At 40.2% G+C, this 23,907-nt stretch overlaps 1 protein-coding gene across 1 annotated transcript in view; it reads left to right on the top strand.

The window, feature by feature from the left end:
- Positions 1-824: 824 nt before the first annotated feature.
- Positions 825-23,907, top strand: part of DNAI1 (dynein axonemal intermediate chain 1) — a 136,428-nt gene continuing 113,345 nt past the window's right edge. Inside the window, exons 1-9 of the mRNA XM_056513014.1 lie at positions 825-946; positions 11,916-11,972; positions 13,795-13,881; positions 14,793-14,873; positions 16,637-16,763; positions 18,111-18,211; positions 18,999-19,178; positions 20,858-20,917; positions 23,263-23,397. Of these exons, the coding sequence (XP_056368989.1) occupies positions 914-946; positions 11,916-11,972; positions 13,795-13,881; positions 14,793-14,873; positions 16,637-16,763; positions 18,111-18,211; positions 18,999-19,178; positions 20,858-20,917; positions 23,263-23,397 (861 nt within the window). The 5' untranslated portion in view covers positions 825-913. The remainder of the gene's footprint in view (positions 947-11,915; positions 11,973-13,794; positions 13,882-14,792; positions 14,874-16,636; positions 16,764-18,110; positions 18,212-18,998; positions 19,179-20,857; positions 20,918-23,262; positions 23,398-23,907) is intronic.

Below are 23,907 nucleotides of genomic sequence, written 5' to 3'. Positions count from 1 at the left end.
GGCACCGCCGCGCCCGCAGCGCCGATACCCGGGGGCGTGTGCGCGACCCCCTCGGCACCGGGGTCATTTCAACCCGGGCACAGCACGGCCCCGCCCGCCCGCCCCTCACCAGCGGCTGCATCTCGGCGCGCACGGCGGGCACCTGGAACCGGTCTATCTCCTCCATCATCTTGGCGGCGGCGCGGAGCGCGGCGGGCGGAGCGCGGGGAGCAGGGCGGGCGGGCACGGGCGGCTCCTCAGGCGCCGAGAGGAGACAGCAACAGCGACAATGACAACGACACCGCCCGCGGCTGCGGCTGCCTCATCGCCGCCGCCGCCGTGACTCAGCCGCGGCGCTTCCGGGTCCGGCCACCGCCCCGCCCCTTCTGAATATTCATGAGGGGCGGGGCCGCTGGCCCCCTCTCGGGGCCCGGATGCTGGGCTCCCTGCCCCGCCTCTTTTGAATACTCATGAAGGGCGGGAGCGCTGTCATTGTTCGGTGACCGAATGGCGGTGTCCCTGCGGCCCCGCCTTCTCCTGAATATTCATTCGAGGGTGTGACCATTACAACCAGTTTTGTGCCCGGTCACTCCATTCCCCGGGGCCTGCCCCCTCATTGAATATCCATGAGCGAGAGGGGCCTCGATTACCAGGTCGAGGCCGAGCGGCTCCGTTCCCCGTGACCCCGCCCTTCATTTGAATATTCATCAAGGGGCGGGGCCCGCTGTCACTCTGCCTGGGCAGCGGCGCTCTGTTTGCAGCGGCTGCTGGGATGTACCATTCACTCCCTCGAGGGGAAAGGGGGGGGGGTGGGGGAATGGCCGGGTCTATCCGCCGCTTCCGGTGCGTTGCCATGGCTGCCGCCATCAACTTCCGTCGTGCCGTGTGGGCGCGGGACTGCGGCGGAGGGTGGCCGCTGCAGTGAGGGACGGCCATGCCCGCCAAGGCGGCCGACAAGCGCCGGCAGGTAAGGGCTTGCCGCACTCCCGAGGTGGCAACGCTGTTGTGACGTCACTACATGCGCCGTGACGTCACGCGCGAATGACGTCACTGCGACGCCTCGCAGGAGGCGGCGGCCCATCATAGGGAACGCCGCTGTGCAACCCCTCTGTACTATTGCCCTCGGCTTCTGCTCTGGGCTCTCTCCTTGGTGTGACACCAGCGGTGACGTCGCCGTCCCCCAAACCGTCACTCGTGACGTCACAATCTGCAGACCAAATCTTTCTCTCCGGGTTCGCAGAATCACAGAATCGTTAGGGTTGGAAGGGCCCTCTGGAGATCATCCAGTCCAAGGCAGGGTCACCTGGAGCAGGTGACACAGGAACATGTCCAAGGGGTGTTTGGATGTCTCCAGAGAGAGAGACTCCAGAATCTGCCTGATCAACTGTTGCAGGGCTCTGCCACTCTCAGCTTAAAGAAGTTCTTCCTCAAATTGAGGTGGAGCTTCTTGCATTCTAGTTTTGTCCTGGCACTGGGTGCCACTGAAAAGTGTCTGGCACCATCCCCTTGGCATCCACCTCTGATATATTTCTATGCATTAATAAGATCCCCTCTTAGCCTTCTCTTCTCCTGACTGAACAGGGCCAGCAGTGCATGAGGACATGCAGTGTCTCCTCATAAAAGCAATGTTTTGGACCCCAAATCATCTTTGTGACTTTCGCTATGCCCTCTCCAGTAGCTTTTTGTGCTGAGGAGCCCAGAACGGGACTTAGCACTCCAGATGTGGCCTCAGCTGGTTTCCAGTGGAGGTGCAGGGTCAGCTCCCTTGGTCTGCTGGCCACATCTTCCCGATGCACCTCCGGGTACCATTTGCAGCACCACGGGCACACTGCGGGCTCATAGTACCTTGTCACCTGCCAATACACCTGGGTCCTGCTAAGCAGAGCTGAGGGGGTGCAGTGAGAGCTTAGGTTGCCCCACAGAGTTGTAAACCACGGGACTGGGTGTGGCAGTGGAGTGAGCCAGCACAGCCCCTCTTGGCCTTGTTGAGTCCTGGCTGCATTATATTGTGTCACCCTTTCTCTTCTGCTGCCCATGACTCCCTGAAGTTCTGTGGCATTTCATAGAAGTCTGTGGCATAACACAGCTGTTCAAACCAGCCTGTCACAAAGCTGCAGCACCCCTCTCTCTATCACCATGCTGTTCAATCCTGTGAGACTGCAAAGTCCTCAAACATTGTCAGGCCATTTCATCACGCTTCCAGTATGCAACACCCCTTCCAAGGCAGGTTCTAATGCACTCTGGGTGTCTCCAGCCTGCCCGAGTATCTCCCAAACACACTGAGCACACAGGATAGAATCCTTTTTCTTAGAAAAATTAAAAAAAAAAAATTAGTTATGCTTAGCTGTAAGTTTTGTCTCTTTCCTTTTGCTTTGCTGTTTGGTCTTTACTCAGCTCAAGAAATAAAGAGGGTTCATTTGCTACCCTTCCGGCCCTAACCCTACAGTGCTGTGGGGTTTGTGTCTGTGAGACCTCACTATATTCCTTAGGGCTCTATGTGGACATGTCTGCATGCATCCTCTTTTAGGATTAAAAACTCAGATTAATTTGATTAATTCTTAGAACTTCTCTGCTACTGGAGGATCAAAGTGTTTGATGTAAAAGCGGTTGATAAAACCCTTTTGTTAATGTGTTTAGGTCAATCCCAATGTACTTGATGATAGGATTCATGGGAGGAGGGTTAGCTGGAATGTGAGCAAGAGTGAGAGGAATTAGGGACTCTGATGCTCCTAGTAAGTACTAATAAGTTCCAAGATACAAAGGGCTTTATAAAGTTGCCAAAGGGCACAAACTTAGAATCAAAATCCACAGTCCTAGATAATGAAGATAAAATTGAAAAAAAAAAAACATTAATAATGATGCAAACTAAACTGGGGATGAAATGCTTGCTCTGAATTTCAGTTTCTTTTCTTTTCAAAATTTCCACATAAATATTTTTAGCATTTTCAGTAGCCATTATCTCAAATACTCTGAAATGGAGAGGCTTTGACTGACATGGTTGAAAAACTTAATATGCTGTAAAGGCATTCCTTTTATTTTAATGCTCTTGAAGCATCATAAACTATTTAAACTCTGAGGATGTTTGGCTTTTCGCATAACTTTCATCACAATTACTTAAAAGGCAATAATTTTAACTTTTTCTGTATTGCATCTCCTATATTTGCCTTGAGTTGTTAAATCTGATTGCTGTTTCTCATCCTTTTAACTGCTAGAATATTCTTGCAATGGAGGAATTGCAAGATTGACTACCTGACTCTGAGTCCAGAGGCTTTTGCCTCATTTTCTCTGTCTCAGAGTACAGATGACCTCTCAGTGGCTTTGAGAGTGTGGGGGGTGAATGCTTTTGCACTACTCACTGCCCAGCCAGGGCCAGATGTTTGATCTCTACTGGGCCATAGTGGTCACTGCCACTGTGAAATGCATTGGTGGATCAAGGTTTAGATTCCATTTCTTGGCAAGAATTCTTCTGTAGTATTATGCTCTTTTTCCTTGTCCCTGTGCTTTTTATTCCTCTGGATTTTTATATATTGCTTTATTCCTCTCTGACTTAGGTTTTTCACTGTTGACTGTTTTCACTTTGAAAATTTTCTTTCTGAGATTGTTCTCAAAGCTGGGATACTTATATGTACACCTTTCTCTATTACCTTATATCACTTCCAGCTCCTCCTGTGCTTTCATAATTCCATGATCTTCGCATGCTTTGTGATCAATTCTTATTTTTTTCTTCTTCTCCCTTATGTGGGGGTTGTCTGCTCTTCTTCTGTGCCTGTCTTGTGTCTTCCTTCTCCTCTAACATCAGTTTATTGCTTTATTACCCTCTTTTTTTTCTTTATCCAGGTGATTTCTGCCTCCAGCTCAGTCTCCAGCCACTTGATGGGTGAAAATATGTCAAAGTTGGGTTGATCATTGGGTTGATCAAGAATTAAAGTCTGTGGTGTTCCAGATGAATTGCTTGACTTAATCAAACCTTATTTATAAATACCTGTAGGCTTTCATATGTTTGTGTACATTAATAAGAAATTTCAGTGTTCAAATTCTTAAAATAGTGTTGTATGTCTGAATCTTTGTGCTCCCAATGCAGCTTTGGAAATAACACCTATATTCTGTATATTCTGCACTTCAATGACCATTCCTTTCAGATCTGAAATGTATTATGCACAGTTGAGCTCAACAGCTTTTTGTAGGGATGTGGAATTATGGAAAGGCATAATCCAACTTCCCTGCATCAGACTCAAGGGAATGGGTGCATCACATGCTCAGCTTCCCTGAAAAAAGTATGGCAAACAGGACACTCAGAAGTGTGGCATTAAAAACACTGACATATGAGGCAGGTGCATGGACATGCAGAAAGTGTTAGGGTAGACAACATCACTCTGTTGGTCTTGTGTCAGTCCCGTGTATAGTCCTGGATGATGAAAGAAAGTGGCTAGTGATTTTGAGATTGTTATTTTGATCATGTTTGACAGGTTGGAAGTTTTTGTTTCAGATTTCTGTGCCTTTGTTCTGTCGCTCAAGGAAAAACTTTGAGTAAGCTGCGTAGAGCACCCACCTCAAAGAGAAGCAAGATCTTGTTATAGTTCCTTAGCAGGCCTTGCATACATTTGGCATTTAAAATACAAAACCAGACTGTTCAATTGTATCAGTTGTGTCAGGAGCATATCACTTTAGCAGTGTTAAGAAAGGGTCTGAATTACGACAGAGAGGCATTTCTTGTTACCGCTGTGGTCTTGCACATGCACTGACATGGAAACAGCTTCTTTGCTGTTCAGCAAGTCATAAAAGAAACAATCAGATCAGTCCTCCAAAGACAGAAAACAATGAGATGTAGTTTACTTTTTAAAATATTTTCTTATTTTCTTTTTTTTTTTTCTTCCCCTGAGAAGGCTTTTAAGGTGCTTACTTGTTCTTAAACATGCATTAGAACATCCATGGAATATAAAACAAACATTCCATTTAGTGTTGCTCAGAAAACATTATAGAATGCATTGGCAAATAGCTCTTAAATTGGCATCCCTAGTGTGTGCAAATAAATATCTGCTGCAGGGCGGGCTGGAAGTGACTTTGTTTCCATGCTGTGATTTCTTGCTCCTTGTGCCAACTGGTGGTTTGCTATGGAGTTTGCTAATATTCAAAACAGGAATAAAAAGCTAGCAGGAAACTTATTAAATAGTTCTACAGAAAGGCTAAGCTTAGCTGTCATAATGTCTCTCTACCTCTTTCTTTTAGAATCCAACAAGCACATTACTACTTTACAAGTACATTACATTTTCCCCACAATTCTAGTTAATCTCTGTGCTGTGCTGGAGAGGAAGTGGGAATAATTGTCTCTGCTCAGGAAGATGAACTCAACAGGAGTATGCTGCGCTCAACCTTGTAGCCTGATTTTATTATGGTGACAGCTAGCATGAGAAGCAGAAAGGCTGCAGGATTGTCTCTTTAATTATATTAAAAAATATAGTCTAGGTTTGTCATTTGCCCTGATGAGCGTTTCATTAATATGAAATCAATTTTCAGCTCTTGGAAATTTTGCTTAATTTGAACTGACACTTCAGCTTGTCGGACTGACCAACCTGCATCATCTCTGCTACTGAGTTCTCTGTTATTTAAGGCTGGATCTGTGAATCCAGATCTACTTGTCCACCCTTATGCTTTAAGCATAAGGAGAAATTTTACATTTCTCAAGGAGTCAGTGAGTAGTGGTGTCTGGATCCTCACTGTAGGGTGACGTATTAAAAGACCAAGTCTGAAGGGTACAGTTTAAGCTGGCAGTATTGGAGAAAGATGTACCAGTCAGCAAAGGCTGTAGTGACAGCCCTTATCCTGAATGGCAGCACAGTACATGTGGTAACAATCATTGCATCTCCTGTTTGGATAGTCAGGGCTGGCCTTGGGGCTGAACCTGAGGAATAGACACATTTTTCCTGGATGATTTCTGTGCTCACTAATTCAGAATTCAACCTGGCTTTAAATGAATACTGGCTCTTGAGAGTAAATTGCTGCTTCCTAGGTCACCAGGATGATATATTTACCACCAGAATTGCCACTGACAAGTCAGAGGTTTTGTGCAGCAAATTATGAAATAGTTGAAAATTTGGACTCTAGAAAAAAGCAGTTGAGAAGGAAACAGACTTGGAAAAAACTTCAGAGATTTTCCTATTTTATGACTACAGAAAAATTAAATATATATCACCCAGACATCCTACCCAAAATACAACTGGAAATGTTTGTTGGATAGCTGAGCAGCAGGAAGACTTCCTGCTGAAGGACTTGATTTTGCAGCTATTTGTACCTCTCGGTGTCTTGACTGCGAGGGAGCTGTGAGACGGGAAAGGAATATTAAATGGCATTTAAAACATCACTTTTCATCTGTTTCCTCTTTTCATTTTTATAATTTTTTTGGATTATGGTATCATTGCTGTAGTAAATAGTCAATTCATCTTGTAGCATAGTAGATGTCTGGCCCAGGGAAGAATTCCAAGGTGCTGCTATCGTACACACCCTGGAAGAAAGATCCAGAAAGATACATTCACTTGGGTCTTCTGTAGCCTTCATTTAAGTACTGTTACAGGCTTCTAATATCTTTTCGCTGTTGGAAGTGTGGCAGTTTGTTAATTTTTTTAATGTAAGATAGTCATCAGAGTAAAACATGATTAGCCTCCATTAATTCTGACTCTGGCATTTTTCTCTGGAACACTTGAACATCTCCCGGAGTGGTCAGAGTTACGATGGTGTCCTGGAGGTGAGAAAGTCCTTAATGTTTCCTGCCTGTTCCTTAGTTCCCTAGCAACCATGTCTCCTTGTTTTTTATCTAATATAAATTCCTCATGATTATTCACATTCCTTTTCTTGTTAATTATGTTATTATTAAAGGCAGGGATAGGAGCACATTTATTAGGAAGATTTAGAAAGACTGTTGAATTTTTTTTTCCTGTAGCAAAAATATCTTATCTTTACCTAGAATTTGCTAAAATGTAGCTATTTGGATTGAATAATTCTTTGTTGGATGTCTGACTTATGCTATGGTTACAAAAAGCCCCCACCACTCTAGATGCTGAACAATATAAACCAATAATCTGTAGCAACATAACCTGGGAGGACTGAAGTGAGGCAGGAAACCTACAAAAAACAAAGTGTGTGACTATGGAATTAAGCTGTATATCATAATGCCTGTGCCCAATGGGATGAAATGCATGTTTCCCTGGCAACCTTAATTCTCACATTTTCTAAGTTCTGAATGCTTCTTATTGAGATGTTAATAATAGTCTGTTAACTTTTTTCTCCCTGTAGCTAATGTGATACACAAAAATGTGCTTGAATTTTAAACATGCTTATGAAGGCAAGTTATTGTAAACGTCTTACTAGTGGATATACAATAATTATGTTGATTCACAGTTATAATTTATTTTTCATTTGTATTGCAGATGTGTTCATGACCTCTTCCCTATTGTACAAACACTGTGTGATGTATTTTAGGTAGCTGTCAGAGCAAAAAGATTACATTTTTAATCACGGTTTATGGGTAATGCATTGTTACAGTAAAAAGAAGAATGAGGAAGCAGTAACAATCATTCAGAGCCATGGTGGCAGGACACAAACTACCTAGGTGGTATTGAGGACTCTTTATAGCTAATGTGGCAGAGAGAGCTTTTAAGAAAAAGTATGAAAAGGGAAAGTGTGTTGGCTTTGGAAAGATTTACAGAGAATGAGAGCTTGCAAAAAATTCCAGCAAAATAACAGAATACAGATACACCAATAAAAAGGGATGTAAGGACTGCCATTTTCATCAAGCAGCACAGCAGAATTGTCTGCGCTATTATCTAAATTAGGAGACCAAGTAAAAGATTTTGTATTTTTGACTGACTTATGTTTGCTCCCCAACTTGCTTTTTGTAATAGTTTTAAACAGATCTGCTAGTTTTGATCACCTTCACCTACTTCTAATATTGTCAAAATACTAGGATTTCATCTTTCCTCACCTTATTTTTTCATCTTTGTGCCACCTTCTAGCTGGGTTCAAAAAGTTTGAGATACTTTGGAATAAACCTTCCAGGAATCCTAGCAGGAATGATGCTTGCAGAGCAACATATGTCTTTGCTTTTTATGTTGACTTCTGTAGAGTACTGAGTCAAGTGGAATTACAGTCTTCACTTTCACTTGCAGGAGTACAGAATATCCAACAAAAAAGTCATACAACTTTTGTTGTTGTTGAAGTAGGTCCCTGCATTGTGAGGAATGTTTTATCTGGCCAGGAGGCAAGAGTTTTGCTGAATGACCCCAGAATAAGCTAAGGGCCAGCTCCTTCTTAGACTGCTCCAGGTATGGCTGTCCTATCTTTGTGGAGCACACATGGAAGAAAGCCCCAGACCCACACTGATCTCTGTATGCTGGCTCCCATCCTCCCACTTCAGGTTTATCATGTCTTTGGTGTGGGATATGTCCTTACAGTGTAGCATTTGACGAAGGATCTGTGTCATAACAAAGTAGTTAAAGCATAACTGTTCAGGTTGGAGGGAGTGGTTGGAGCTTCTTTAGCTCAAAATAACAGACATAATAAGTATAATTTTATGTCCTGTCAGTCATGTTCTTGCTCCCTGTTGTAGGGAACTACTTTGCTTAGTTCCAGGGAGCCCCAGAGCAAGCTGCCTCAGTCAGCAAGTAGAGGCTGGTAGGAAAGCAGGCATAATGCATGGAGAAGGCTGGTAAATCTCACTGACACATGCAATGAAGCCTCTTCCTTGAACACCCTCTCCCAGTCATACACAACAGCCATCCTTTAATAAAGGTTAGAAACATAGAGTCAAAGCTAAGACTTTCAGAGACAGGTTATGTATTTTGCAATAGTCTGTAAACTTTGTTGCACTCAAAATCTTGTGTGTGGGCAAAGAGAAGGCACAGCTTACAAAACTAAAGATTTCATGTGAGTGTGACTGAAATTTTAGTCTAAACATTCTGGTCAGTCCAGATGTATTCATTACTGAAAATAAGAAATACGTCTGTGCAAAAAAAAAAAAAAAAAAAATCATTAATAATGATACTATGGTTAAAGTTGTTGCATGAAAGTTTCCTAGTTTCTACCTCTTTTCTGATATTGTGCTCACCCTTCTTCCAGTGCTCTGACTCCTAAAGTTGATGGTTTGATTTTGCTGCTGGTGGTGGTGTTGGTGGGACTGTTATGATAAGTTGCCAGCAACTGGAAACCTTCATGAGGAGGATAAGATGTCCATTTTGATGGTTTCTTCGTCACCTGGAGTTTATTTTATATGTTAGCTAATTTATTTTCACACTTCTTTTTTTCCATTGCTCCACATTACACCTGGTATTACTACATATGGTGCTTTTTCAGTGAACTAGATACTATTTTTTGTCTTCTTTGCTACCCCTAAACCAGATTTTCTTCAGTTCCCCTGTCTGCAGGTCTGCAATTCTCTAACTGGCCAGTGTTTAGATGCTTATAGCTGTGGGGTCTATGATGTCAAGTATATGCTCCACATCTTACAATCTCCTTCCTGTACTCCTCCATGCCATATACTGAGTCTCTTCAGGGTCTCTCTTTCATACCAGGCCTGATGTAATGTTGCATCATTAAATTCCAGTCATAAAACCATTATAGTACTGTACAAAGACAAGGGAAATACAGCCAAATACACAGGTCCCTGGTTGATTAGAAAAATTGTTCATGTTCTACTCTACAAACTCTTTGTGGTATGGGAAGCAGGTCAGGGTTTGTTCTGTTTCCTTCTAGTGCACTCATAGATCTAGCTTTTCTTTGGTCCCACTTTTGGATTTTAATACTGTTGCAGATATTTATTCACAGGTGGCTCTTCGTATTATGTTATTTGAAATCTGTGCACCTGCTAAAACTAATTATCCTCAGATCACCTTGGCAATGCCTTTGCTAAAGGATAAATGCTTTTGTAGACCCATTTACAAAGGATAATAGTAAGTAGACTTTGTTTCATGTTTAAGAATTTGATTTTGATTTGGATCTGAATAAAATTCTGCTCTGAAAATCTGTTTAAGTCACATCTGTTTAAGTAGGAGGGTCCTTGTCATAGAGAACCCTCTGTTGCCCATTGCCAAGCAATCACAAAAGGGAGACAAGCCAACTGTGTGATCCAGTCATCTCAGTAGTGGTTGTGACATGGGACATCTTAGCTTCTCTGCTCTGCAATCAGCCCATGGTGGAACTGTAAATAAAATGTTATAACTTTTATTTTTTCCACCTGCATCACAAAAATTTTTATTTCAAAGTGAGGCACATTTTCTAAGCACAGAAATGTATTATTCTGCTAATTTTTCATAGCTTTTAATATGTATCTTCTGGAATAAAGATAATCCCTAATGCCTTGCTAGTAACAGCAATTTTATGTGTCTTAGCTTGTACAAAGAGAAAGAACACAGAGACACAGTCTTACATTTTTGCTGAACTTTGTTCTTCTCTGAAAATATTTCTTTTCTGAATTCATATTGTCAAGTGTTAACAAGTAATGGGGCTTGATGAACAATGCTTGGGGATTCTGGGTCAAAGTCTTTATGGTTGCTTAATTGTTTAATACATAGAAAGTAGGAGGTGGAAGAGAATATTTCATTTTCATAATGAGGGGGAATCACAAGGGGAGTGTAGGGATCTCTGTGGAGGCTTGTGCTCCTGAAAGTGTTCTTAAGACATATGAAAGACAAGAGGAAGAATAGATATTGTAATAAAGCTGGGCTTTTCAGATGAAGAACTAGGAAACCAAATGAGAGAAACAAATGGGCGACTTAAAAAGCAAGCAGTGATTCATTGCATTACCATGTAGCGGTACTGCGGGAGTCCTTGCTGTGGAAGTTGTGCATGCTAAAAATGTGCATGGATTCCAAAATCACGGAATGAATTTGTGGAGAAAAAGGTTCACTGATATGAAGAAGAAAGAATAGCATTTCTGGTTCAAGTCTCTGTGGCAAGCTAAGAGGTCATACTGGAGAGAAAGGATAGATACCTTGTTTCCACAGTGTTAGTGAGAGATACTTGTCTACTTGGACCTTTGATCTGAACTGAAAGGCATACTCTAATGTTGTTCTGAAAAAATCAGTTTTGCTCTCCCAACCCTTCATTTTCATTCCCTCTTGTCTAGTATCCCCTTCTTTTCTGTCACAAAGTCAAACACCTTTATCCAAGTAACTCCTCTGCTTTCTTTGTCCATATCATCAAATGTATTTGTGATCCATCCTGAAGCTGTCCTTTCCAAGGTTTCTAATATTGTTTCCTTTGTTTGATTTATCAACTCTCTTTGTACTTTAGGGCTCATGATTCTGTCTATCCCTCAGCATCTCCTCAAAAGGTTCCTCTTCATTTCCTCTCCCACTTTCTGTTAAATTTTCACAAAGGTTTGTCAGTGATATCCTTCTGTTAGTCCTTGACTCTGGGTAGGGTAGTCTTCCTCTATAAGGTACCCTATAAACAATTATTTAATTGTTTTCCTTAAAGCCTGTCATAATAAATTTTTTGTGCTTTCATGTGTGGAGAGGTGTTGACAGTGGTTAATTTCCCAGCTGTTCATCAGTGTTTTCCATTTTTTCTCAGTGCTCATGGCTTTGTGGATGTATATCTACTGTCTTTGGCTCCCTGTGCCATGCAAGCACTTGGGACAGAAGCAGCCTTTTAATGTGTTTGACCAAAGCACTAAAATGTATGTATGACATTTGGGTGTATCACAGACTAGGACAGACTAGTAGCATTGTACTAGGACAGAGCCTGGCATTTCTTCATGCTGAATAATCACTGTCCTGTGTTGTGAAAGTGGCTGTCGTTCCTTTAGATAATTTATAGACAGAATGCTGGTATTGTCAGCTTTTAAAATATACCATTGGAGCAAACATCAAACTTTTATTCTGCTTTGGTTAAATTCGGAGAAATGGTGCTTTGAAAGTTTACATTTGGATATGTTCTCACTTTAGGGCCAAGGTGCATCTTCAGGAGGAAAGGCAGGAAAAGCTGGTAAAGCTAAAAAACGGGTAAGATTCTTAAGTTTTAAAATATTTTTTCTTTTTTTTTCCTTTTTTTTAGCTGAGATACAAAAAAGATTTCGTCTGAACAATGAGATTTTTTTTTTAAAGCTCAGTTTATCAGTTGATAGCAAGAGGTTGCTATAGGTTTCCACTGAGAAGGGTAATACACTGGGAAGTTGGGACAAAAAAATATCACCTGGAACAAAGGCACAATTTGGGTAGAACGCAGTACGAAAACATTCAAATAAAATGTTTGGGATGTGAATTCCAAAATACAAGCTGACTTACACCGAGAGAAAACTGCCTGCTTAGTTTAGAAAATTCAAAATATAGCCCATATTCACTTAATGAAGTACAAACCTTGGGGAAAATAGTCTTGACTTCTTTGACACACCATAATGTTTTTTACTGTTGGGCAAATAAATTATTAGAATACCCTGATTTAATCTAGCTTCCTCTTACTTAGCTCCATTGACAGGAATGGAAGAACAGTCTATGTGACTTTAAACAGGCATATTAATAAACAGCTTTTCACTTTCGTGGGACAAATCACTGTTTCATTAAATGTTTCCTCTTTTCACCCTTTAAAAATTGAAAGTTATTTGCTTTTAAATGAAAATCATAAATAAAAATATTAAAACCACAATACTTCATATATGATTTGGCTGGGAAAACAGCCACTGGCAACTGACTGGCATCAAATTATGTGTGATAAATGCCCTAGAAGCAGATGTTCATGTGGGCAGCATTAAATCACAAACAACTGTTCTGCAGTCATCATCTCTTGTGCATCAGAGCGCCTGACCTTCCTTACAGCTTGCCTCATTTCAGCTCCCTTAGGGAAGGAAATAAGACTGCAGCCTGTAACTTTCCCTGGGCTTGTGGAATATGCAAAATTCTCTGTTACTTTCAGCCACTGCACATTTTGACACAGCATTGTGCTTTTTACCTTTGTGGTGCTCTGCAGGTAGCAAAGCATTGCTGGGTCCAGCATCTGTAGCTTCAGCCATAAGCTGTACTTGCACTTTGGACTCATCCTCAGCTTTTTTATGGCTGTAAAGTTAGAAAGCCTGAGAGAACTGTATTTACAAGAATGATTATTTTAAATCAACTTATTACATTTTGAACCAGAAATTTTACCCTGAGCAGTTAAGCACTTTAATCAGCAGCTTTGTGTTCTGACAGACTTTTTTTTTAAGGACAATTAATGGAAATTCATTCCTGCAATGATTCATTTCCTTTTTAGTGACCTTATATCATGACATCCACCAAATGCTAGCCCAGGGAGAGCAGCAGGCTGTTGTTGGGGGAATGGAGACATGCTGGCCTTTGCAAGAAATTATTAACATGCCTCCAGGAGCCAGATCCCTCCAGCTTTGCATTTCAAACTAAATTCTATGTGTAGCCTATAGAATAACATGTCAGGAGTAATTGCAGGTTCTTGGCTTATGCCCTTGAGTAGTCCTTAAGTCCTATAATACCCTTGGGCATTACGTGGCAAGGGAAACAGGATTGCCAACTTTTAAATGGAGATTGAAGTGGAATCACTTGAGTTTTGTTGTTGGAGTTAATCCAATTTTGTGGCAGGGCAGGGATTATCTTCAGACTGCAGCTCCTCCAACCCACTGAACTCTTGCTGTCAAGTGTAACCATATGAAAATCTTCACATTTTGACCTGCCATTTGTGATGATCTGCTCTGCTGAAAGCAATGATGGGTGGGGGAATGTTGTTTTTATGTCTTTGCTCTTTGCCTCAAAAAGTGCTGCTTTGGCAAGGAGCAAAACTGTCAGTCTTGTGGCATTACTGAGATTGTTATTCCTGTTCTAGGATGAAGAAACATCTGAAACAGGAGAGGATGGATTGACAGCAAGGGCTGTAGTCAGATCCCCAGATCAGCTGAGGCTAACTGAAGCTGTGAGTAAAGCAAGGCCTGTCTTGTCATTGTACATGAGATGTGTACAAAACTCCATAAACAGAAGCCTACCCATTAGTTTGGAGGAAATTCTGCATGAGTAAAACTCCAGTACTTGCTGAAGTATAGTGTCTGCAGTACTAGCTGAAATGGCTTCAACAGGAAAACAGGGAGAATGTGCTTTGAAACCCAGTTCTGGGCTAACTGGGGCCTGGAGCTAATCCAAAAGGGAATATGAGGCTGGGGCTTCACTCAGTTAGGGAGGACCCAGAACCAACACTGAGCTTTTCAGGTGCCTGTGAGCAATACACAGGACCAAGAAGTGTCCTACAATGTTATTGCTGTTTCTTCCCAGACTGGTTCAATAGCATTGCAGTTGGTCACTCTTCCAACTGCAGTTGTTTCCCTCTTCTCACTGCCTTATGAAATTCTAGTATTGTTCCCTGTCCTTAAACTAGCTGTGACGGGGAAGCTTTATGTACATCCCTCAACTCAGGCAGTAAAAATAGATAACAGCTGTATTTTTTTTTTGTTCACATTAGTCAATCCTGAAAGTACTGCTACTGGGCTTATTGTTTATTTTTGAACAGTGTAAATTTTAAAGATGCAAGTTGTCTGTCATACCCTATAGAATGCAGCTAGCATTTTTCAAGTACTACCATATCTTAGATGAGAACTAAAACCAAGCAAGCCCATTGAAATACTGTGGTAAGAAGCAGGATGACTGTTCTGGATTCCACTCTCAGCCACGTTTGCCCCAAGCACTGCTCTTGCGGCGGCATCACCTGCAGATGAGATATCTGCAATGAACTGTACATCACAGAACTGAGCATAAACATGGTGATTTTTGTTGCTGTACATTGTATTAGTAATGCAATTTTATTTATAATACTATTTTGTTTCTATTGCAAAGGAATTAAAAGCGGAAATTACACGTACCTTGACAGCTGATAATCCCCATATTCCCCGGGATATTGTCAGATTCAGCTTTACAGTAAGTGTGACATGACCCATAAAACCAGAATTTTTTGCAATTAATTGGTTTTGTGTTTTCCTTTGGTTTATAGCCAGGTAAATTTTCTTTCAATATGGCTAAATCTTGTTACATATTTACTGCCAGTGGTTCTTAACAGGTTTTTGTAGAGGGTAAAAGTCCAAAAGCATTGATGCATTTATTCAGAAGTAGGATATCACAATTACAGAACAAGATCTGTCAGTGAAGGTAATTAATGCAGCTAATCTCACGTAGTTATTTTTCCCATTCTATGGTGGTTAAAGGACAAAAGGCAAGGCTCATGTGAAGATTGAATTATAGGAGAGCTCAGAAATGTGTTTTGTGAAATCACTGGCAAACTTTATTGATGATGAGTAGGAGTGAGCAACAGACAGCCAGAAAATATCCAAGAGTTGCATTCACATTTATATGTGCAGGGCACATACTGTGTTACCCTGGAGCAGCCTTCTCCCTCTACCAAATACAGCCAGCATCACAGGCAATCACATGGGTGGAGTGATGCCTTTGCCTTCCACTCCTGCCTGGGAAGGATTATACACTCTGAAAGAAAGGGCATGGGGACAGCTCCTCCAACTCTGGCATTGAATTATTCCCAACTTTAGGCAGGTGTCCTGGTTTAATCCCAGCTGGCCTCTAAGCCCCATACAACCATTCACTCATTCTCCCATGGTAGGACAAGGGAGAGAATCAGAGGAGTAGAAGTGAGAAAACTTATGGGTTGGCATGAAGACAGTTTAATAAGGAAAGCAAAAGCTGTGCAAAGCAGAATGAGGAATTAGTTCACCACTTGAGGCAGATGTTCAGCAATCCCTAGGAAAGCAGTGCTCCCTGTCATTTAATGGTTACTTGGTAAGATACACCTCATCATTCCAAACATCCCCCCATTCTTCTTCTTGCCCCCAGCATTCTTCTTCCCCCAGATTTATACGCTAAGCATGGTACCATATGGTATGGAATATCCTTGTGGTTAGATGGGTGAGTTAGTGGTGAGGTGGGTGGGGAACAGAACTCTGTGCAAGTGCTGCTCAGCAATAACCCAAACATCCCTGTGGTTATCAGCACTGTTTTCAGCACAAATCCAAACTACAGCCCCACAGTAGCTACTGTGAAGAAAATTATCCCTGTCAAAACCAAACATCTAAGGGAAGAGAAAACCAAGCAAAATATTCCCAAGACTGTATCACCTTTGTGCTTCTTTACTTGTTTCACCAACCATTACATGATTCCAGAGAAAGGAAATCAGTCTTGATGAATCAAATAAAGCACTTCTCTTCTATTTGGAGCTGGAGTTTTCCATGTTTATGGTATATAGACAGGCAATCAGTAATCCATATCTTCAAATTCTCTACAATGACTGAAGTGGGTTCAGTGCTATGCTGTGATTAACATAGTAAGCAATTAAATATGCAAGAAGAAGCTATTGAAGCACATGTGTTCTTTGGTGGCTTCCAGTTGCTTATAGGTGCAGCTCAAACTAAATAATACAGATCGAGATGTTGTTTACTGTGAAGATGGTGAGGCATTGGAGCAGGTTGCCCAGAAAAATTATGGATTCTGAAACCCTGGGAGTGTTCAAAGCCAAGTTGGATGGGGCTCTAAGCAACTTTTAGGCTAGGGAAAGGTGTCCCTGTAGAGGGCAGGGAGGTTACAACAAGATTTTCTTTAAGATCTCTTATAGCCTAAACCATTCCAGGATTCTATGATTCTGTGATTCTATGATTTGTTGGGTTTTTGTTTTGTAGGAACGAGCATACAAGCTAGTGGATGATATGGATCAAACAACCATTCACTTGACTTTGAATGGATATTTGATACACAAAGATTCAGATGAAGGCAGACGCCAGAGTATCCGATCAAGCACTGAAGCAGGTAGCTTTCTTGTCTGAAATCACAATAATTTTCAGATAGGCACTGGTTCCTCTTATTCAACACAATGGAATGGTCATGCTGCATTACTGTAGAATTAAACGGCTCCTACTTTGGTTTGCATTCTTGCTGGCAGTCAAAATTAGAAAAGTAATCAGCCAGATGTTTGCTGCAGACTAGAAAATGGTGTGTGTTTTTTGAGTAATTTGAGGACTAAGACTGAAATTTTCAGTTATTTGGTGTCTTTTAAATGTCTTTTGCTGCCATTAATGTCAAAACTACTTAGCCTGTTTTGAAAGTTTCAGGCATTATTTAAAGTATTAAAGAAGAAATGTTTGGAATCTGGGTGATTATTCAGGAAACTAGCAGATGCATGATCAATTCTTGAATTCTTACCAAGATATCTACTTTCAGACAATGTGAGATACAAAGCCCTGAACTACTTGGACCTTTGATCTGAGCTACTATCAACACTCTTAGGTGTTCTGATACACTGACCAGAGACTGAAAGCCCAGTTATTAGTAAAGAGTTCTAGGTCCTAATTTTCAGTGGGGGAGGATGTATTGGCTACTGATTTAATTGTATTTCTGCTGTTTGTGAAGGGGGATGAGTGTTCTGTCAAGGTGGTAAGTGCCAGGCACAACAACAACACTGGGTGAGCAAGCTCTTGAGAATAGTTCTTACTTGGATCTTCTGAGGATCAGTCCCTCCTTTATTTTACACTTAGCAAATGAAGCATGATGATTTGAGGTAGGGCAAAGTGCTTAATGGGATCTTCAGTGCCATGAAATCATGGATTTTTGGCAGTGCTTTTCATAGATTCCAAACCAATCAATTTCAAGTGGCTCGATGATAGCATGGCTACACAGTCAAGGTTGTGACTGGAGTGTAGACATCCATCATTCTTTAACAAGACTAGTATATTAATTTTTATCCATGTAAATAAGAACAGTCATGTTATAACTTCTGTGTGCCTTGAAAACATTCTTAGTACATAACTGAAGACATTTCTGAAGGATAGAAAGGTCTGGAGCTGAAGGGATACCCAGAAACAGCTACTCAGATCAGAAATAGGTTACAGAAGTTTGCTCTGAGTCAAAATGTTTATTTTTATTTCAGTTCCTCGAGAAGTACTGCAGATGAATTCTAGAAATACCATTGTCACCTTTTGTGGTTTTGAGCAAACAATTGTTCTCCAAAATGAGGATTTGTTACTGTGTTTCCTAATGAGACAGCATTAGGAAAGGATACATATGTATATCAATGCTCCAGAACACAGAGGATCTCTAGAATATTAGATAAGATATCCTGTTATTCTGGGCTCATTCACATATCCTTTGTGTCATCAGAGCAGGCTCCTGTTGAGGAGGAAGAAGCTCCTGTGGAGGCTTCTGCTGAGGCAACTGAAGAGCCAGAGACTAAAGATGAAGAACCCACAGAAGAAGCTGAGGTAATTCTCTGTAGTGAGCTAAGAGCCGTCCATTTTATTTTTAGCATTAGCTTTTAAATTACATTACTATAAAATGTGTTTGCTTCTGCGGTTGCTTCTTTTATGTCTGTCAGTGCTGTAGGTGAGAACGTGCAGGTTCTGCTGGGCAGCTGTGGTCCTGTTGGCATTTTTCAGATGTAGAAGCTGAGTAGGGGGATCATACCAGATCTGTCTTTATCCAGATATTATATCAAAACAAAGTGTAACTTCCTGAGATCTGGAATTTTCCTGGACACTATGTCCATTGGTGAAAAGCAAAATCTGAAGGGGTGAAAGCAGCAGGCATAACTGAAGGAAAGAAGTAGTGGCCCAGTTTAAAGGCAGTTGGCTGATAGGAAGGGAGTAGCCTGTGAGAAGTTTGTTCTTATCCACACATTGTCAGAACCCACACAGTGTCAGATTTTCAGGTGAAACTTGTTGTCTAGCAAGGAAATGAAAACACAGGGTAATGGGACTCTAAAAAATCTGTTCCATGAGTCCATTTTACCAAAGGCAACTGTGCTATATTATCTCTGTCATGTCAGGTTTTGTTTTAAAGCAGTTTCAGTTCCTGAATGTCTATATTCCCATTCAAATATCATTTTAGCATCTTCTTGGTCTGAGTCTGGAAGTCTCCTAAATTGTATCTTAAATATTGAGTCTTCAGTTACAGTTGCCTTCCCTAGGCAGCAGAAATCCAGCAGTTTGAGGAGAAGGAAAGAGAAAACTGGTTCTCTCAGGATGGAGTCACCACTGTATTTTTTTGCAGGCTGAAGAAGAGGGAGAGAGGGAACAAGAAGCTGAAGCAGCTGAGGCAGCTGAGGCAGCTGAGGAAGCTGAGGCAGCAGAGGCAGAAGAGCCTCCTCCCCCAAAACAGTCAGAGAAGAAGCTTGCTAACCAGTTCAACTTCATTGAGAGAGGTTCAACTACATACCACTATCCTTTGCGGGTATGTTGCTGTTTCCTTCAGTGGTTGGAGGAGGGCATGTAGATCACCTGTTTGTGTCATATCCTGTGATCTGTCCATACTGTTAGGAAAAGAGGTTTAGTGGTTTTGCTACTGTAAAACGTTGGTGTGATGCAATGGTGGCAGAACACAGAATATTTCTTGTCTCATGAACTCTTGGAGAGCCTACAAAAGTTTTGATGCTACTGTAAATCCATAAGCCTTTACTTGAATATGATATTTTTCATGTTTATTTTCTCATCTGGAAAAGTACGAAGCAGTGTTAGGGTAGCAGCTGAGTACTTGGAATGTCTGAAAGCAATTTCTGTTTGTCGCTGTGTACTTTTATGATCTTGTACTTCAATTCTTATTAATGGAGCAGAAATATAAGTTTTCTATAGGACAAATGTGTTTGTTCTTGCATTAAGCATGGGTACTAGAGTAACAAACTTACGTAAGTGTGACAAATTTGTACTTCTTGTACATGGTATATCTCCCTCCCACACTGCATGCATTTTCCAATAAGTACAGACCCAAACCCTTATGTTCCCTCCCTAAGCCTTTTGCTGAACCTACAGCCATTCCCTCTGAGCATGTTTTTGTGGGGCCTTCTGGCTGAGCAGTCCTGGTGATGTTGGGTCGTGATGGCGTGCTCAAAAAGCACTTTCCTACATCATACAGGTTTCAGAGAAAACATTATTTTGTTTTCCTTGCTACAGTTGGAGTGCATATTTCCCAAAGGGCCTGTCTGTTGTCTTACAGCCGTTACCCCTAGGGTTAGATGTCTTTACATATGATGGACTCAGTAAGATACATGAGTTACTGTGCTGCTGAAGACAGAAGATCTCAGGAGAGTTTGTCCAGCAGTGGGCTGCTCCCTATGAAGTTTGAGCTAAGATTCTGCATCGTTTAAAAATCGCAGTGAAGGCCATGGAATTTCTTATTTCTTTGCATATTCTCTTCTTCCTAACGATTTTATTAGGAGAAGCTTGTGTGTCTCTGTATGATTCTGCCTTTGAAAGCAGAATATAGACCTTAAATAGCTGCATAGTTCTGCTATGTGCAGTACAGGATGCTCAGTTTCCTCTGAGAATGTCTTCATTTCAGAGGTCAGTGAAATGCTACAGGCAGCTTCTTAAAAATGTTCTGACACAACAGTTTTTTTATATAAGATGTTGTTCTTTTAAAGGAACATTTCACAGAAATATATTTATTTCAGAATATTGATGTAAAGATGATAACAATATTATTTCAGTAGCATCAGATGAATTGTTTATAAGTTTCATTCCATTCAATTATTTTGTTCTGACTGTTGCATCTGACTGGCTTTTAATATATAGGACAAAACTTTTCAAACTTGGTAGGATGTCATACCTAATACCATAATTGGTACGAGAACATTTCAAATGGTGGAGGTGAAAAAAACGATTTGAACTCCTTCAAAATTACCCACTGAAATGTTTGAATTATGTGGGAAAAAAATCAGAAGGTCTCATGAACATTCTTTTGGTTCACAACAAAATCTTTTTGAAGTTGCATGATCACCAATAGTGTTGTGCAGTGCCCTAGGAGTCATTTGGATATCAAGTTATTCATGCAGACTGTTCCCACAACTGAGCTATGGCACTGGAGAGGGCTTCAATGCTGAGATTATGCTTCTTCATGCTTTTTCTTTTTTTCAGGAAAAAGGATTACAAACTGACCCTGCACCTATTGAAACTTTCTCAGAGAATGTTAACCAGGTATATCTATATGTATATCTGTATGTCTATCTCTATGTATCTATCTATATCTATATCTATATCTATATCTATATCTATATCTATATCTATATCTATATCTATATCTATATCTATATCTATATCTATATCTATATCTATATCTATATCTATATCTATATCTATATCTATATCTATCTATATCTATATCTATATCTATATCTATATCTATATCTATATCTATATCTATATCTATATCTATATCTATATCTATATCTATATCTATCTCCTTTTTATCTTTAAAGTTGTTTTAGAGTATATTTTGGAAATTGATGTGTGAGAGAGTTAAAATCAAATTATTGTGTTTGCATTCTTTGCAGTGGAATGAATTCCTTTACTGTGGCTTTTATGTCTGTTTTTAATCTGACAACAAACTAGTATGACCCACTTTTTTGCCTTAATGGGTGAACTTGCTCATGGTTCATATTTCTATTTCTATTTCTGTTTCTATTTCTGTATTTAAGTGTCTCAGTTTAGATGGTTTTCACTGTTTCATTTTGTGCCAGCCACCCTGACATGTCTGCTTTAGAGAGTCTTAAGTGAGTGGAAATGGGGAAACCACAGGGTGAGAATAGTTTTGGATTCAGCAAGAGCTGGGTTGCAGCTTGCCGGGTACTGGCTCCTCTAGAGAAATACTCTCTTTTGCAGTATTGTTAAGGATTTGGCATATGCAGCACTTGGGTTTTTACTTTTGCTAAGTTTAGCTGTATGCAGAAGCAGATTTCTGAAGACCAAAGCTGAACCAAATGAGAAATACAGCATAAAGAACGTGGAAGACTTGTTGCAAGAAACTTGACTCTGTTTTATGTAGCAGAAATGTACCTGTCTATTCATGATTAAATGCTCTGTAGCATTTTCTGCATCCCTTAAAAAAGTGAAAAAAATAATTTGGATGAAATTTCACACAAGAAATATATTACAGCTTTCAGTGGAAAGGGAATCCAGCTAATTCTGCTGATTCTCAGATATTTGTAAAATGTAATTATATTTGTTACAGATATAAACATTGTTTCAAACTAGTGTATCAAACTGGTATTGGAAGCATCATTTTGTTACCAGTGAGCCTAGGAGCAAGGAGAAGACACTGTAACATAATGGCAGCAACTTAAAAAATGATGTTTCCTGCAGAAAATAAGAGGAGTGAAAGTATCTATATCAGTTTAAAAACTGTAATCTATTTTATTCCTGAACCTGAAATTGCAGAGTTATTGGCCTGAGATCTTCCCTCCCTCCAGTTGGAGTTTTCTTCCATTTTTTTTTTCTAACAGTGAGATGTCCTGAGATTTAGAACAGAGGTCTTTAAGATAATTAGCCCTGACTAAGATTTTGCATTACATGTTTGGAAACTAAGAGGAAAAGTTTTGCATTGATTTCTTTTTATATTGTTGAAATTTTCAGTGGGTCTAAAACATGTTTTATATAAACTCTTTTTTTCCCTCAGCTCTTTTTTCCTTTATGTTCTTTCTTACGCTCACAATTTCCCATTCCAAACTTTTCTGTTCTACTCCTTCTCACACTTTTCTCATCTTCTTTGTCCTTCCCGTGATGTTTGGAACATCTTTCCATCTCATTTCTGCCTGCAGATTTACAACACAATGCAGTTTTTTTTCCCCTAGAGAGTTCTGCTACCTTTATTCCAATGTTCTATTCTATATTCTGTGTTTGAATCATATTCTCTATCCTAAGCTAATGTGTCAGAGTGCTTTTGTTTTGTCCTGAAAGAAATACACCTGCTTCAGATACAATACTAGGATTTCAATACTAATGAATAATTCTTAAGAGAAATTATTGGGTCTACTTGAGTAAGACATGTGTGGCTTGTGGCATAGCAGACGATTCAAAGCTGCTCTCAGTTTCCATTTGATCATATGCTGCAGAATTGGAGTCCAAATTTAAATTGTGTTAAATAACTACAATTTAATTTTCCAGCACCACATGAGAAATGTCATAAGGCAAATGTTTAATGCATATTTTCTATTAAGCACTGGTAAATTGGCCAAACACAAAGTCCTGCAAAAATTAAGGTATGGACAAAGTCAAAGCAGCAAATAGAGTGCTGGAGGAAAGAAATTGTTAAGAATGCAGTAATATGTTCTTAAAATAAGACATGCCCCATCAAGCTTGAAAAGTCCTGGATCTCAACTCTTCACTTTTTGTGCAAGAAGACAGATAGCTCAGCTAATTAGCTGAGCTAATTCCAGCAGCAGTGGTCCTGTTGTGATAACTATAATATTTTTGTGATGGTGTAGATGGCTATTCTCAGGAATATGATCAGGTCCTGATATATCCTGCCTCTGTCTGTCTCTCAGTGGTGTATCTATGATGCCTATATGGAAGAACTTGAGAGAATGGAAAAGGCAAAAGAGAAAGAAAAAGCAAAACCTGTGGTAGTAAAGAAAGAAGAAACACACACTGGAAGAAAGTTATCCTATGTGGAGCCACCGGTATGTTTCATAATGTGGGGAAAAAGGCTGTTCAAAGTGGTGGTGGGTGCATCTGTAGAGCAAGTCAGGTGAAAATGAATCGTGCTGGCTGTGTAGCTTGTTGTCTTAGAAGGCAAATAACATCCTTAGGAAATGCAAAAGTTAGTTTTTTCTAGAAATTGTATTCCCAAAACAGTATTTCTGTTGTGCTGTATAAAACAGGATTTTGATTTTGCATAATATTATTTTCAAACCTGATTTCCAGGTGAGATGTACAGATTTTGGTTTTTGTGATCTGTGTCACATTTTTGATTATTATGTGAGGGATAAAAGAACTAAATAGGTAGAAACATCCTGTCATTTTTCAAAGAATTGTAAGTGATAATGGTAAACATACACTCTTTCAATTTGAAAGGTATTGAAATTTAGGATTGTTTCAAAGTACAGCACTGTAGTAAAATGCTTTTCACTATTTTTTAATTTTAATTTTTAATTATTTTATAGATTTACAGTTTATACATTTTCGAATTT

Source organism: Oenanthe melanoleuca, chromosome Z, assembly GCF_029582105.1.
Source record: "Oenanthe melanoleuca isolate GR-GAL-2019-014 chromosome Z, OMel1.0, whole genome shotgun sequence".
Classification (NCBI taxonomy): Eukaryota; Metazoa; Chordata; class Aves; order Passeriformes; family Muscicapidae; genus Oenanthe; species Oenanthe melanoleuca.
This window is presented reverse-complemented; position numbering and strand designations above follow the sequence as displayed.